This window comes from Hippichthys cyanospilos, chromosome 5 (assembly GCF_059441005.1).
Source record: "Hippichthys cyanospilos isolate Australia breed blue-spotted pipefish chromosome 5, RoL_Hcya_1.0, whole genome shotgun sequence".
Lineage (NCBI taxonomy): Eukaryota > Metazoa > Chordata > Actinopteri > Syngnathiformes > Syngnathidae > Hippichthys > Hippichthys cyanospilos.
In genome coordinates this window covers 25,635,248-25,648,576 of record NC_142373.1, presented here as the reverse complement: position 1 = coordinate 25,648,576, position 13,329 = coordinate 25,635,248, and the positions used below count along the sequence as shown (strand labels likewise).

The 13,329-nt window shown below is 36.7% G+C and overlaps 1 protein-coding gene across 1 annotated transcript in view; it reads left to right on the top strand.

Annotated features, from left to right (window-relative positions):
• Positions 1-13,329, top strand: part of LOC148424129 (kalirin-like) — a 155,631-nt gene that overhangs the window by 118,718 nt on the left and 23,584 nt on the right. Inside the window, exons 41-53 of the mRNA XM_088415368.1 lie at positions 1,179-1,385; positions 3,867-3,940; positions 4,133-4,279; positions 5,688-5,783; positions 8,997-9,082; positions 9,167-9,233; positions 10,273-10,376; positions 10,453-10,522; positions 10,599-10,685; positions 11,052-11,144; positions 11,208-11,258; positions 11,375-11,452; positions 12,054-12,239. Of these exons, the coding sequence (XP_088271494.1) occupies positions 1,179-1,385; positions 3,867-3,940; positions 4,133-4,279; positions 5,688-5,783; positions 8,997-9,082; positions 9,167-9,233; positions 10,273-10,376; positions 10,453-10,522; positions 10,599-10,685; positions 11,052-11,144; positions 11,208-11,258; positions 11,375-11,452; positions 12,054-12,239 (1,346 nt within the window). The remainder of the gene's footprint in view (positions 1-1,178; positions 1,386-3,866; positions 3,941-4,132; positions 4,280-5,687; positions 5,784-8,996; positions 9,083-9,166; positions 9,234-10,272; positions 10,377-10,452; positions 10,523-10,598; positions 10,686-11,051; positions 11,145-11,207; positions 11,259-11,374; positions 11,453-12,053; positions 12,240-13,329) is intronic.

The following is a 13,329-nucleotide window of genomic DNA, read 5'->3' as shown; positions in this document are numbered from 1 at the left end:
GAACTGTTTCTGATGATCTGTATTTTTCCTGATAAAATCAAAATGTTCTTGACAAAACATTCAGAATTTTCCTAAGACATGAGGGTAAGCATTGACACACCCTGACATGACCGTATTCTACATGAATGTACGGGCCCTTTCAAATATTTTGTGCTCCATTTATCTACTTGATCACCACTTGATTCCTCTGACAGTGGTTTTAATGCGCGCACAACTGTTACTGCAGACAGCAATCTGATGAGGACAAAACATACATAGAAGTGAAATATATGAAGGTTTTAAGGGAAAAAAAATATTGTTCCACAAAAAACACCTCAGGAGAATCCCTCTGACCCTTGAACTTTCATTTCCTGTCCAAGACACACTTACTTACGCACAGCCACAGCTCTTTGCTTCCAGCTGTGTGTATGAGTGCAGCTGATCCACCGCACTACTGACACATGACTGCAAACAGACACACACACATACACACCAGCATACACATATGCACGCACACACACACACACTCACAAGCACACACTCTGCAGGACAAAGATGTTTTTTTCCTCTGTTTGTCTACATCCTATTTCCTCAGATGAATGTCAACTGGTTTTTAAAAGTGTGACCAAGCAACAGTGATTAAATCTGGGTGTCATCTCGTCATATTGTGTTACTGTTTGAATGATAATTATGCAAATCTAGTGGTTACATTGAGCTAGTTCAGTTCATACAGGCAATTGTACCAAGTTAATGTTTATGGAAATATTTGCTTTCACAATTACAGTACTTTGATAATAAATAAATGTAAACAACTTTACTTACCAATGAAAAAGATACAGCATACTGGTATCCTCAAATTTGGATTATTAATCCAATGAATGCCAACTCTGGTTTTTGTATTTAGATTAAAAATCTGTGAGGAAGGAGAAAAAAAAAGAAAAGAAAGATCATTTCTACGATAAAATACAAAAACAATGCTCAAATCAAGACTACTTCAGGAATGAATTTGAATTTTCCATAAGAATATAACCTCGGAAATAGGAACTTTTTGGATCAAACCAACTCTTGTATGATTTTAGTTCTGCGGTTCACCTTTGGTTCACCAAAGGATTCATACAATGTTTCATTGGAACATTTAATATCCAATTCTATTTCAAGTACTATGCCAGCCTTCATGTTTTTTTGTTTTTCTTCTACAGAAAACTATCCTGTCAGCGGCTCTGATGGGAAGACTGAATCCGTGGCAAACCTCCAGCCGCAGTCATCCCTCAGCACACTGCAATCCAACTCGCCAGGACCGAAACGCTCTGGAAACACGCTCCGGAAATGGCTGACCAATCCCGTCCGACGCCTTAGTCACGGAAGCTCAGTTAAGAAACTCCCCAGTAACAAGCAGAAGAGACCTGGTAAGGATGGCGCAATATTTAATTTATCCATTGTGGTCAAGATATCGAATAATGACCGATAACAATGAAAGGTTTGAAAACAGTTTGGAATTCAGATGGTCTCGAACACTTTAACACATGGGTGTCAAACTCATTTAAGGAAACTATCCTTGTAGTGTGCCGGACATTTAAAATCATGCTATAAATCTTAAAGACAGTTAGGTTCAATTATAAGTAGATTTTTGCTATGCGTGCTATGTTATTCCAAATTCCTTGCAAATAGCAGGGGTCAACTGTGAATGTTTTTTCAAAGTAAATTAAAAAAAACTGTGATAAAATAAAAACTTTTTTTTCCCTATGTATAACAAATTACATTTTTTCTCTAAGGTGCATGAAACGAATTGAAATGTTCTTTGATTTAAAAAAAAAACCTTCGATTTTTAAATTACATTTTTTGCATTTTTTCTAATTTTGGTTCAATATAAGAAGCGGTCAGACAGAACCACAAGTTTTGAAATATTTTGTTTTGATTCACAATGTTTTCATTGATATTTCTTCATAATGTTGATGACAAGTAATCTACATGGAGGAAACTTTAAAAAATTAAAAAAAAACACTTAATAAGCGGATGTTTCCAAACATTTTATTGGTCTTGTATATATATGCAAATCTACTTAAACAACACACCTATGTAAATCAAATGTTCAATTTCTTCTTCAATTTGTGGGAGAGTATGAGTGTGATTTAAACAGCAACCAGGGAAGTGCCAGTGTTAATGGGTAGTAACAAAGTGGAATTCTTCACTTTCTTGTGTAATAGACCATAGACAGCAAGGGGTAAAAAAAGCATAAGTTTCATCAGAGGTTAAGAGTGAAAATTAAAAACCTTCTTTTTCCCCACACATGCTAATTGCACACATATATGCGAGTATTGTTCATCGAAACTGTGCAACTTCACTTAATTTTTGGTTATTTTTTGATATTTCTATAAAAGTTTCTTTACATTTCCCGTGGGAAACATATGTATAATGATTCTTCCAAAGCATTTTTTTTTTTTTTTTAAGAATTTGGGGATTTTTTCTTTTTGGTGGCGGTGGTGGGGGGGTTTAAAATGTGTCTAAAATGAAGTGCAACCACCCATCGCTGCATGAAATTGTCTGCATGCTAATCAAAGTGACATTTGTTTTTTATTATTTATTTATTGTAATTTAGAAAACCTACATACCATGCATCCATCCATCCATCCATCCATCCATCCATCCATCCATCCATTTTATTTTGCTGCTTCTCCTCACTAGGGTCGCCTGCTCACTGATGCCACCAAAGTACATCAAAGGACAATTTGGAATGTCCAATACATCTAAGCATGCAAATTTTTTGGACTGTCTTACTGTCCTCCTGTCTGATATTGTATGTTTTTGAGCATATTTGCTACTGTTTACCTATTTGGATAAAAAACTAAACATCTTCTCATTTTATTATTATTCAAAACCACACTTCATGGACATTACATATATTACATAATTAGCATTTTTAACAACACATAAATAAGTTCATAACTAGGAACTACTCTCACAGTTGATGTCTGCATATCTATCCAGTCTACCCATATTAAATGTTTAAAGAAGATGAATGGAGGGGGGGCACAAAACTAAACATACCTATACTGTTGGTTTTCAAACTGGCAAATCATGATCTTTGTCACAAGGAATCTTGCATGGCAAGACTCATTGAAACCTGCACCGTTGCTTGAGATAGCTATCAATGGTGCCACATCACGACAGGTTTCTCACATTACCCACATTTCTCACATTACTGTGTGTTTATGAGTCTGCTCTTTTGCATCTTTTGTACATTTTAATTAAATTATATTTATTTTCAAGCTTTGAAGCCCAGCACTTCCCATTGGTCAACCTAGATAATACTATAACAACATATCTGATTGGCTGGGACAAGCAGTGTGTGTATACATATATATATATATATATATATATATATATATATATATATATATATATATATATATATATATATATATATTTTTTTTTTTTTTTTTTTGGGGGGGGGGGGGGTTGACTTCCACTAATTCACTGTGTCATCAAACGGCACAGTAATAGCGTGCAGACGAAGAATCATTTACACTCACACACAGCAAGAAATTCAAGCTATTAACGCTTGAAAATGTAATCTAAAAGCAATGAAGGCACAACTGTTTTCTCATGCAACTCTCACATGTCGAGTCAGCTGACAAATACAAATGTGTTTGCCACGCTATATGACCGTTTCAGACTAGCCGAGGTGTTTTGGATGGCCATTAGCTTCTACTTTGCTAACAAAGACAGACACACAAAGGCACTATTGTTATCTCCTGACTGCATACCCTTAACACACCACTGAGCTGTCCTCATTAAAGAACAAACACACACACAAAGGCATGTTTGTTCAATTCAATTAAAAGAAAAAGAAAAAACATTGAGTCATTTGCGTACTGGTTGATTGACAGGTCCTGGTGGTGTGAGAGATGAAAGCAGTAAGGGACAGCCTGAATTTAACCCGCAGGATGACATCATCGATGAGGTAGCCAATTATAAAGATTACTCTGTCATGGTTTTTCATCGTTTATAGATATGACAATAAAACTTTTGAATCTTGAATTATTGAACTAATTCACCAATGACCCAGTTAAAATGGGTTTTCCATTGCTGTCAATAACAGTGAATGTGTTAATTTGATAATATTACACTAATGCATCCTATTTTCCTACCTCAGCACATACTTAGCAAGGATGGTAACCTTCTCTCCAAAACGCCATCCGGCATGCAGAGTGGCGGCGAGGAGGAACAGGATGAAGAGGTGCACACACCCCTGCCTCCGCCCATGGAGATCATTAAGGACCCCTCAACACAAGACGACAAGGTGACTCATATAAAAGAAAAAGTAAAACATTATTCCTAAAAATTCAACTTGTAAATGTGTAAATGCTGACAGGTTGCTGAGATCAAAAGTGAATTTGAGTGATTGTTTGTGGGTTTCTATCTTAGTACACCTCATGACTTATTTTGAACCTCAGATGTAGCAAATTGAGCTTTTTATGTGGGGGAAAAAATGCATTTGAGGGGAAGGTTTTTGTTTTGTGTTGTCTTGAAAATCTGCTTCAACAACGTCTTCAATTTGGAGGAAACCAGTCAGACTTCACTAACCTGTGCTCTAATAGGTTTCAGTTACAAATATTCAACAAATTTTGGGGGCAGGAAAAAAATTCTAAGACCTCAAAGTGTCATAATTAGCTGAATGTTTGAAACTCATCACATCAAAAAACTCACCTTGACTAGCGTAGATAGCAGATTATTAATGAAGAAAAAAACAGAAGCGTAGATAGCAGATTATTAATGAAGAAAAAAACAGAATAGGTCATGTATTAAAGGAATCAATTGTTATGTTTTTTGTGAATGTATTTGCTACAGAGTATATTATAAGCATTTGAGGTGCTCATTCTGTTATATATTTTTTTGTAAATTCCACAATGATGGCTGCCACTTGTCATTGCAATTTTTAGTTGGCATAACATTTCCATTGGCCTGCCCACAGTGTTTTGCATTACGTGCTTAGCATTAACCTACACGTTTTTTACAAGATGACATTTTCTGGATTGAGTGATCATTTTGGTGTTTAATTCTCTTTTGGTCAGTGTCAGTTTTGCAATTGAATTCAGCTCAGATTAACAACTAAACAGCTCAAAGCAAGCACATCTAACCTCTTATTTGAAGACCAGTGCAAGCACAAAAGTGAGCGCAGGTGCTAATGACATCTTATACAATCTGCTTTATTAAGTGTTTTAATACGTTATTTTGTTTGAAGTATGAAGGAAAAGTCAGGCTATGTAGTTAAAAAATATATATTGTCTTTCCATATCACATACAGTATGTTAATGTATTGGTTCGGATGGGTCTAGAATATATTCTGCATAATAAATTGACCTGATCACATCAGATGCTTATTTCAGATAACACAACCGCACTCTACCAGCAGCATTGTTTTTTTTTCTTGCGTTCTGATCAAAAATAATTTTGCGCTCCGATTTATGTACGTTTTTTCTTAGTTTTTGTAAGAGTATATTGTCAGTTGCTGTTTGTTGTTTAACTTCCAGCCAATTACTTCAATTAATTCAGGTGGCATTACCCCCCACACTACTCACCCTTTCTTCCCCGTGAGGTTTCACTTTACTGTCTTTTTCCCTTTTCCGAACGTTTTCCTGCATTAACTATCCCGTCCTTCCTAACATGATGTTGTTTTTCTGCCCCATCTCATCGGCTTCCTCTCTCAGTCGTCATCCTTGCTAACGTCTCTGCAGTCGTCCTCTGAGGTGCCATGCGCTGCTGAGCTGGTTAGCGCCATAGAAAAACTGGTTAAAACCAAGATGGTGAGTGTGTGTGTGGGGGGGGGGTTTGTGTGTTTGTGTGTTGGCGTAAGATTGTGTTTGTTAATGTGTGTGTTAAGGCTGCTATGATTAGTCAACAAGTCCGATGAAGTCGATCAAAATCTTCGACAGTCAATACTAAGTCAACTAATCGTTCATTTACGTGTTTATATTTTGGCTCTTTGTTTGTTGGCTGCATGCTTTTGGCCTTTCTCACTCAAACACACCTGATTTAAATGATTAGGATTATTTTCAAGATCTTGCATAACTTGCTGATGAGCTAATCATTAGACTCACATGTTTTGGGGAGAGAAACCTAGAAAACATGCAAGATACTAGCCATCAAAAACTGGAATATGACACCTTTGCTCTAAACAAAAGCATTGTGGGTAAACTATTATCGTAGCTAAGCTAACACAAGTTAGCTGGGGCGTAGTTCACCAAAAATACATCATAAAATGCAAACCTCCGTTTTATGCCTGTACGGCGCTGATAAACAAGCATTTAAAAGGAAGCACGTTGTTTCTGTTGCTTTATTTCATTTCTGACATCGGTACAGTTGTATATAGACGCTAGCTAGCAATAGCACACACAGGTTATCGTGTGTGTTTGATGTAACACAATGTCCTTTGGAATACCTAAAATACTTTTGCTATGGATTGTGGAGACAATAAGTGAACTCACATTTATAAACAACCAAAACACAGTTTTTGTACAGTTTCTCGATATTCCCAGGGTCTTACTTGAAAGAAGCACAGTGGTGCCTTTATAAATTGGGAAGTCTGAACATACAATGACAGAACGTAAACATAATTTGCCTCAAGCCATCAACACATACTATAACAGTAAAACAAATAACCTATTTTGTCACAATATAAAAAATTGTAATGTTAAAAAAATATATTCCCCCTAATTTTTAGGAAGTGTTTTCCTGTTCCAGTTGCATAGCACATTCATACAATGTATTCCTTTTAAATTATGCATACAAGTGAAGGAAAACCGCGTTTTTAACAAAAGTTAATTGAAAACAAAAATAACATTGTTTTTGTTTTATTTCTCTTCATCACAGTGTGTTCTTTATTGCATTCATCTGATTTCAGTACTTTCTATATTTAAAAAAAAAAAGAAAGTTTGGTGCCCAAGAAGATTGAAATATGTTTACAAGTATTTCTTTTGATATTTATAGATATTTTCTTTGTATTATTGCTTGTAGTGTTTATAGATTTTGGTTCCATGTTAAAACATTGCACTAAACATTTCCAACAAAAATTACATTCAATTTACCGGTATTTATTTTCTATCTTTTATAAACATGTCTTGAAGGCTGGTACAAGCTGCGAACTATGATCAATGTTGAATCTACGAGTAGACACTTGTCAATTCCAAGTTTCCGCAAGAGACTCCAGATTTTCAACCCTATCTCTTCTTGTTTCCCAAACAGTAATTTCTCCTTAATCCCTTTTATGCCATTTCTCCCACACACCTGATATTTCATCACCAAATCTTAATTGTTGCTGATGCGATATGATACAATTTCCATATGATCCAATGATGTTGGTATTAGTCAGTCAGTAAAATAATGGATTGTGACTGCCCATGTGTGTGCGAGTGGGTAGAGGGCTGTCTGTCTGGTTGGATGTATTTTTTTGCCTTGCACGTTTCTCAGTATGAACTCTCATGTTATAATGCTGCTCTCTACTGGCTAACACTGGTAAACCTCCCCTGCTCTGTTCAAAAACAAAGAATGGCTTGGTAGAGTGTGCAGCTCCGATAACATAGTGATAGTTCATATATAACTAGTCTGGATCTGTAGTCAACTCATTAACTAAGGATAATTCATGTATTCATGGCATTTACAGATGCTACAAAATTGCATCCATCAATCCATCCATTTTCAATAGCCGCTCCTTTACTCAGGACTGTGAACTGTGAGACGGACGTGCTAAACACTCTTCCAAAGTATTTTTTGTTGCCCGGATAATCAACTCAATCAATATGTTTGGTCTTGCGTCACAGCAAAGCTATACACCAAATTTCATCCATCTCCTGTATATCCACAATTGAAGTTATGTTGACTGACATTCCTAAATATTGAAATGATGTAAGTCAACCAAACAGCAGCAATAAAGAACACAAATTGCCTTTAAGGCAAAACAATAATGATAAAACTCGCCTTCTTCACCAAAGTTCATCATCTTGATCCTATTTAAGTTAAAAGGTTAAATGGGTTAGTTAAATGTTAAATGGTTAAAGTTAAATGGGTTCTTCATCCTCCATGTCTGATATTTTTCATATTTGTGCATCATTCTGCTAACAATTAAATTAATTTCCTCCTTGATAGAGGTAGCAACTATATGATATTGTGTGTGTTTGTGTGTGTGACTTGTTTTGATTACACCAGGCATATGCCAGGGATATTTGTTTTGATTTATTGATCAAAATATGTTAATGTTTCTCAGATATGTCAAATTTTGAATCTATATAAAATCAAACTCCTTAAGGTCTTCAAATTGTAATCGAAGTATATGAAAAAACAAAATTAGGAAATGATGCGCCAGGTTGCTCAGGTATTTAATCGTGACATGCTAGCTGGTACATCCCTTTGAAGTTGTCATCTCAGGAACAAGTTGCATAAATTGAAAAAGCGACCAGTCAAAGTCGAGAAAACAAATAACATTTAGCATGACTGAATAGAAACCAAACGGATGAACAGCCATACCAACATCATGAAAAAGTATACGTCCACTCAAGTATGATGTGTCACAATGGAGTTTGCTGTTTTGCTTACACCACAAAGAGAATACATTTTTTGTGGGAAAAAAAGGTAAATGTCTTGAAATGCCTTCTACATAATCACATATTCTGATATGTACAGTAATTGTAAAAATACTAATGTTTTGATCATTGTTGTCACTTATATACTATTGATGACATGTCACGGACCAATACGTCTTGCCACATTGTGAGGCAACTATCACAAATGTCCACTTTAATGCTCCTTTGTATGGAATGAGAAACCTGAAGATGAAAAGATGATCATGATTGAAATTGTAGTTTCCCACCATTAAAACATGCAGCGCATGTGTTGAACCATTAAAATGCCATCAAAATGTATTTTCTTCATGCAGCCAAACGCACTTTAGATACAATATCCATAATAAAATGTTTTAATTTACACAAAAAAAATCTTGAATCAAATTTCCCAATGTGCAACAGACCTTAGAACCAGGAGCACGCCCGGTCTTCTCCTCGCTCTCCCCACTGGAACTGGAAGAGAGAGCCAAAGCCATGAAGCAGCGCATGTAAGTTCACCATCAGTCCTCTCGATGTCACACATGCTCTTGATATACTTCCAAATGTTAGGTGACGTTTGCATTTCCTCCTAGGTACGTTCTTAAAGAGTTGGTACAGACAGAGAAGGACTATGTCAAAGACTTGGGTATTGTGGTTGAGGTGAGTTAGTCACGTTTTAATCTACTTGATCTCTTACACACCAATGTAACCTCTAATTTTCAATGCGTCTGAGCATTCACACAAACTCCCTGGGGACATCTGTCCAAAATTAAAAAAAAAATGTTGTGGGGAAAGAAGTTACACAACATTGTGTGCCAAAAAATAATAATCATAATTCAAACCGCCTATATTGAATATCAAACTAAATTGAATGGAGATTTGTCCCACAAATATATCCATTAAGGATTTTGTGTCATCATTTATGTTGTGCATTGGCCCAATTGACTTGAAGCATCAAAAACCAATGTAAGTAAATAAAAAGTTTACCCTAGTTTAAATATTTCTCAGAAATGTGTAAGGTTTAAGTAGGTGAGGTAAGACACCATTACCAACAGTGAGAGGTGACACAAGCGGGGACAGCTCTTTGGGGATGGAAAATGGTAGTGGTTGTTTTGGTTTGCCTCAAATGCTTTGTTGCTGGTTTGGATAATAAATCTTTTATACATGCAGTGAAAAATAGATAATTTGTTGGTTTGAATAATACATCTTTTATACATGCAATGAAAAATAGATAATTCGTTGCTGGTTTTGATAATACAATAAATCTTTTACATATGCAGTGATAGATAGATAGATAGATAGATAGATAGATAGATAGATAGATAGATAGATAGATAGATAGATAGATAGATAGATAGATAGATAGATAGATAGATAGATAGATAGATAGATAGATAGATAGATAGATTACAAAACATCAGTTACGTCACGTGGGTTGAATTGAGGAACGACAGAGGTGTTGAATTATGACAGTTGATATGGTGCAAAATAGAATGAATTAAGCGTGTGTATTTTGCACATTTTGTCCACACCTTAAACAGCATGTTCATCATGCATCTGATTAGGAAGTGAATCGTCCGAAATGGCCTTCAAGGGGCACTGATTAAAAAGATTGTATATCTTCCTTCTTGGGATTATTAATCACTATACTGTACATGTCAAAGAGACAGCATGATCTGTGATGTCAACCACATTGCAGGGCTTCATGAAGAGAATAGAGGAAAAAGGTGTTCCTGATGACATGAAAGGAAAAGAGAAAATCGTCTTTGGCAACATTCACCAGATCTTTGACTGGCACAAAGAGTAGGTCATTGAAAATTTCAGAATTTAGCAATTTTAGTTTTTACTACTAAAAAACAATGTTGTTCTGTTCTGGCAGCTTCTTTGTGGTAGAGCTAGAGAAATGTCTGGATGATGAGGAACACCTCCCCGAGCTCTTCATCAAACATGTGAGTGACCATGATGAGGAGCCTGTTGTTCTCCATGAGTGTTCACCTGCTAAACTTTTCTGTTATTGTTTCCCAGGAGAGACGACTGCACATGTACGTGATCTACTGTCAGAACAAACCCAAGTCGGAGTTCATTGTTGCAGAATATGATAATTATTTTGACGTGAGTTGCGTTTTATATTCTGGTTTACAAGACATAATATTAAAAACTATTCCTACATACCTCCGACTTTACAATGGTAAAAAAAACAAAAACACAAATTTGTTAGAAAAAACAAAGTTTTTTTCTGCCATTCCAATTTTTCTACAATTTTTTACATGTATTAAAAGCATACAGTCTGCAATATTGTTTAGAGGTATATGATTTTGCACCTCTAACATTCATTTAAACCGTTTTCCTGCTTTATTTACCTCATTCTATTCAGTATGCTCACATTAACTGTAACTTAATACATTATGGTCTTCTAACCAGTTATTTCACTGCTTGGAGTTGACTTGACTTTGAGGTCCTGTTTGCTTTCCCATGTAGGGAGTCCAGCAGGATATTCAGTCCCGGTTGACCATCAGCGACTATCTTATCAAACCAATCCAAAGAATCACCAAATACCAGCTGCTACTGAAGGTTTGTTATCTGATCTGTATTTGTTATCATTGGAGATGTATGTCATACCATTTTTCATCATAGGATTTTCTGAAGTTCAGCTCCAAGGCAGGAATGGACTGTGAACAAATAGAGGTAAAATCAATTTGAACTTGCATTTGGAGAAAGATATCTTTGCATGATTGCAATTATCGCTGTGTCCAAAAGAGCACCTCTTGATGATGCTCAATTACTGTGTCTCTCTTTCATAGCAAGCAGTGGATCTGATGTTTCAGGTTCCCAAATTGTGTAACGACATGATGAACTTAGGTCGGCTACAGGGATATGAGGTTTGTTCCTTTTGTTTGTCCTTGAAAAAATCTTATAGTATATTCTTATAACCAGCGTTGGGCAAGTTTGTTTATGCTTTAGTCAGAAACAGTTAGCGCATTCCACAATTTCTATGTTAATATTCAAATTCAGGTTCAGTTGGCTAGGTTAGGGACACGTTTCAAAAATAGATGCTTTCGGTGGGGCCAACGTGAGCAGCTAACCTACATCATTGTTAAGGTGTTTGACGTACTTGTTAGCATGAGTTTTGTATGCTTCACCTTGATACATATTGACCAGAACTATTTACAGATTAATATTGCTAGTTGCGACATCCAAACACTGGTAAATCCACTGTGGGAAGTGGCAGCATATAATTCGCCACGAGTCTCCTCTAACTTCTTGTGGTAGAAGTGTCATCCCTCAGCGAGAGAGCGCGATCCTCTACGTGTTTTCTTTTCGCTAACTTCGCGTAACTGTGGCAGCACTCTACATGGTTTGTCAAATTACTGGTCCTGTTTGGCCACGTGGACGTTGTGTGCCATTTTTTGGGATAAAAATCCTACAGATAACGAGCAAGAGGTCAACAGGAAGTCTTGACCAAGTGTTGTGTCTGTCCAGGGCAAGCTGACCAATCAGGGCAAGCTGCTGCAGCAGGAGACTTTCTTGGTGACTGAGCAAGATGCCGGCGTCTTGTCGCGCTCAAAAGAACGGCGGGTTTTCCTATTCGAGCAGATTGTCATCTTTAGTGAACTGCTCAGGAAAGGCTCTTCCAACCCTGGATACCAGTTCAAAAAGAGCATCAAGGTACTCAACACTTGTGTTTACGCCAAAACAACGGCAACTGTATCGAGAAGAGGCAGGACAAAATATATATTTAAGAGGGCATGTTGAAGACATACAAATAGTAATATGCTGTGGCATGTAGGATTGAATACAAATAAACAAGATTTATGTGTACAGTGTTTATATACAGTGCATCCATCCTTTTTCTATAGCTGCTTTTCCTAACTCGGGTCGCTGGCTTGCTGTTGCCTATCCCAGCTTTCTACAGGCAGTAAGCATGCAGACACCCTGAACTGGTTGCCAGCCAATTGCACAGCACACCGAGGCAAACAACCATTCACTCTCAAAACCACACCTAAGGGCAATTCACCTCTCGTGTGTTTATGGAACGTGAGAGGAAGAGAGAGAACCCATGCAGGCTTGGGGAGAACATGCAAACTCAAATTATAATAAGAGTTTCATAAGTCCATCAGTTATGTTTTGCGCGGTTCCTTCGGGACCCGGTTTAATTAGACCAAGTCAGAGGTAAATTCTCTGTCACTGTAGAGCAGTGTTTCTCAACTATATTTTGCCAGCCCCCCCCCAGAAAAGAGAAAACTTTTTGCGCCCCCCCACAGTCGATGCACTGACTATAAATAAGATTACTATTGATGAAAATTGTTTAAGTATACATACTTTTTGCGCCCCCCCCACCCCCCAGTCGATGCACTCTATAAATAAGATTATTATTGATGAAAATTGTTTAAGTATACCTACACATATATCCTTTTTAATCATTAACAACAGAAAAATGCATATATAAATCAACTTTCAACAACTGTTAATTATTTTTATAGCGTTTATATGGGTTACAACTTAGTCTAAAACGGGAAAAAAAAGCAAGTGCACCAAAGTGCCTGGAACTAAAAGAAAATGATGAAAATTATTACTTTATTGCAATTACATTCCACATGACAAAAACAAAGCCTTTTTTTCTGGGATCATCCATGCCCCCCCTGGCATCACGTCGCCCTCCCAACGTTACGCATCAGTGATTTCTGTCTCGCACGCTTACCTGTGGACATGTGTTAGGGTTAAAGCAGAGGGATCTCTCAGCGAAGATGCTGCATGA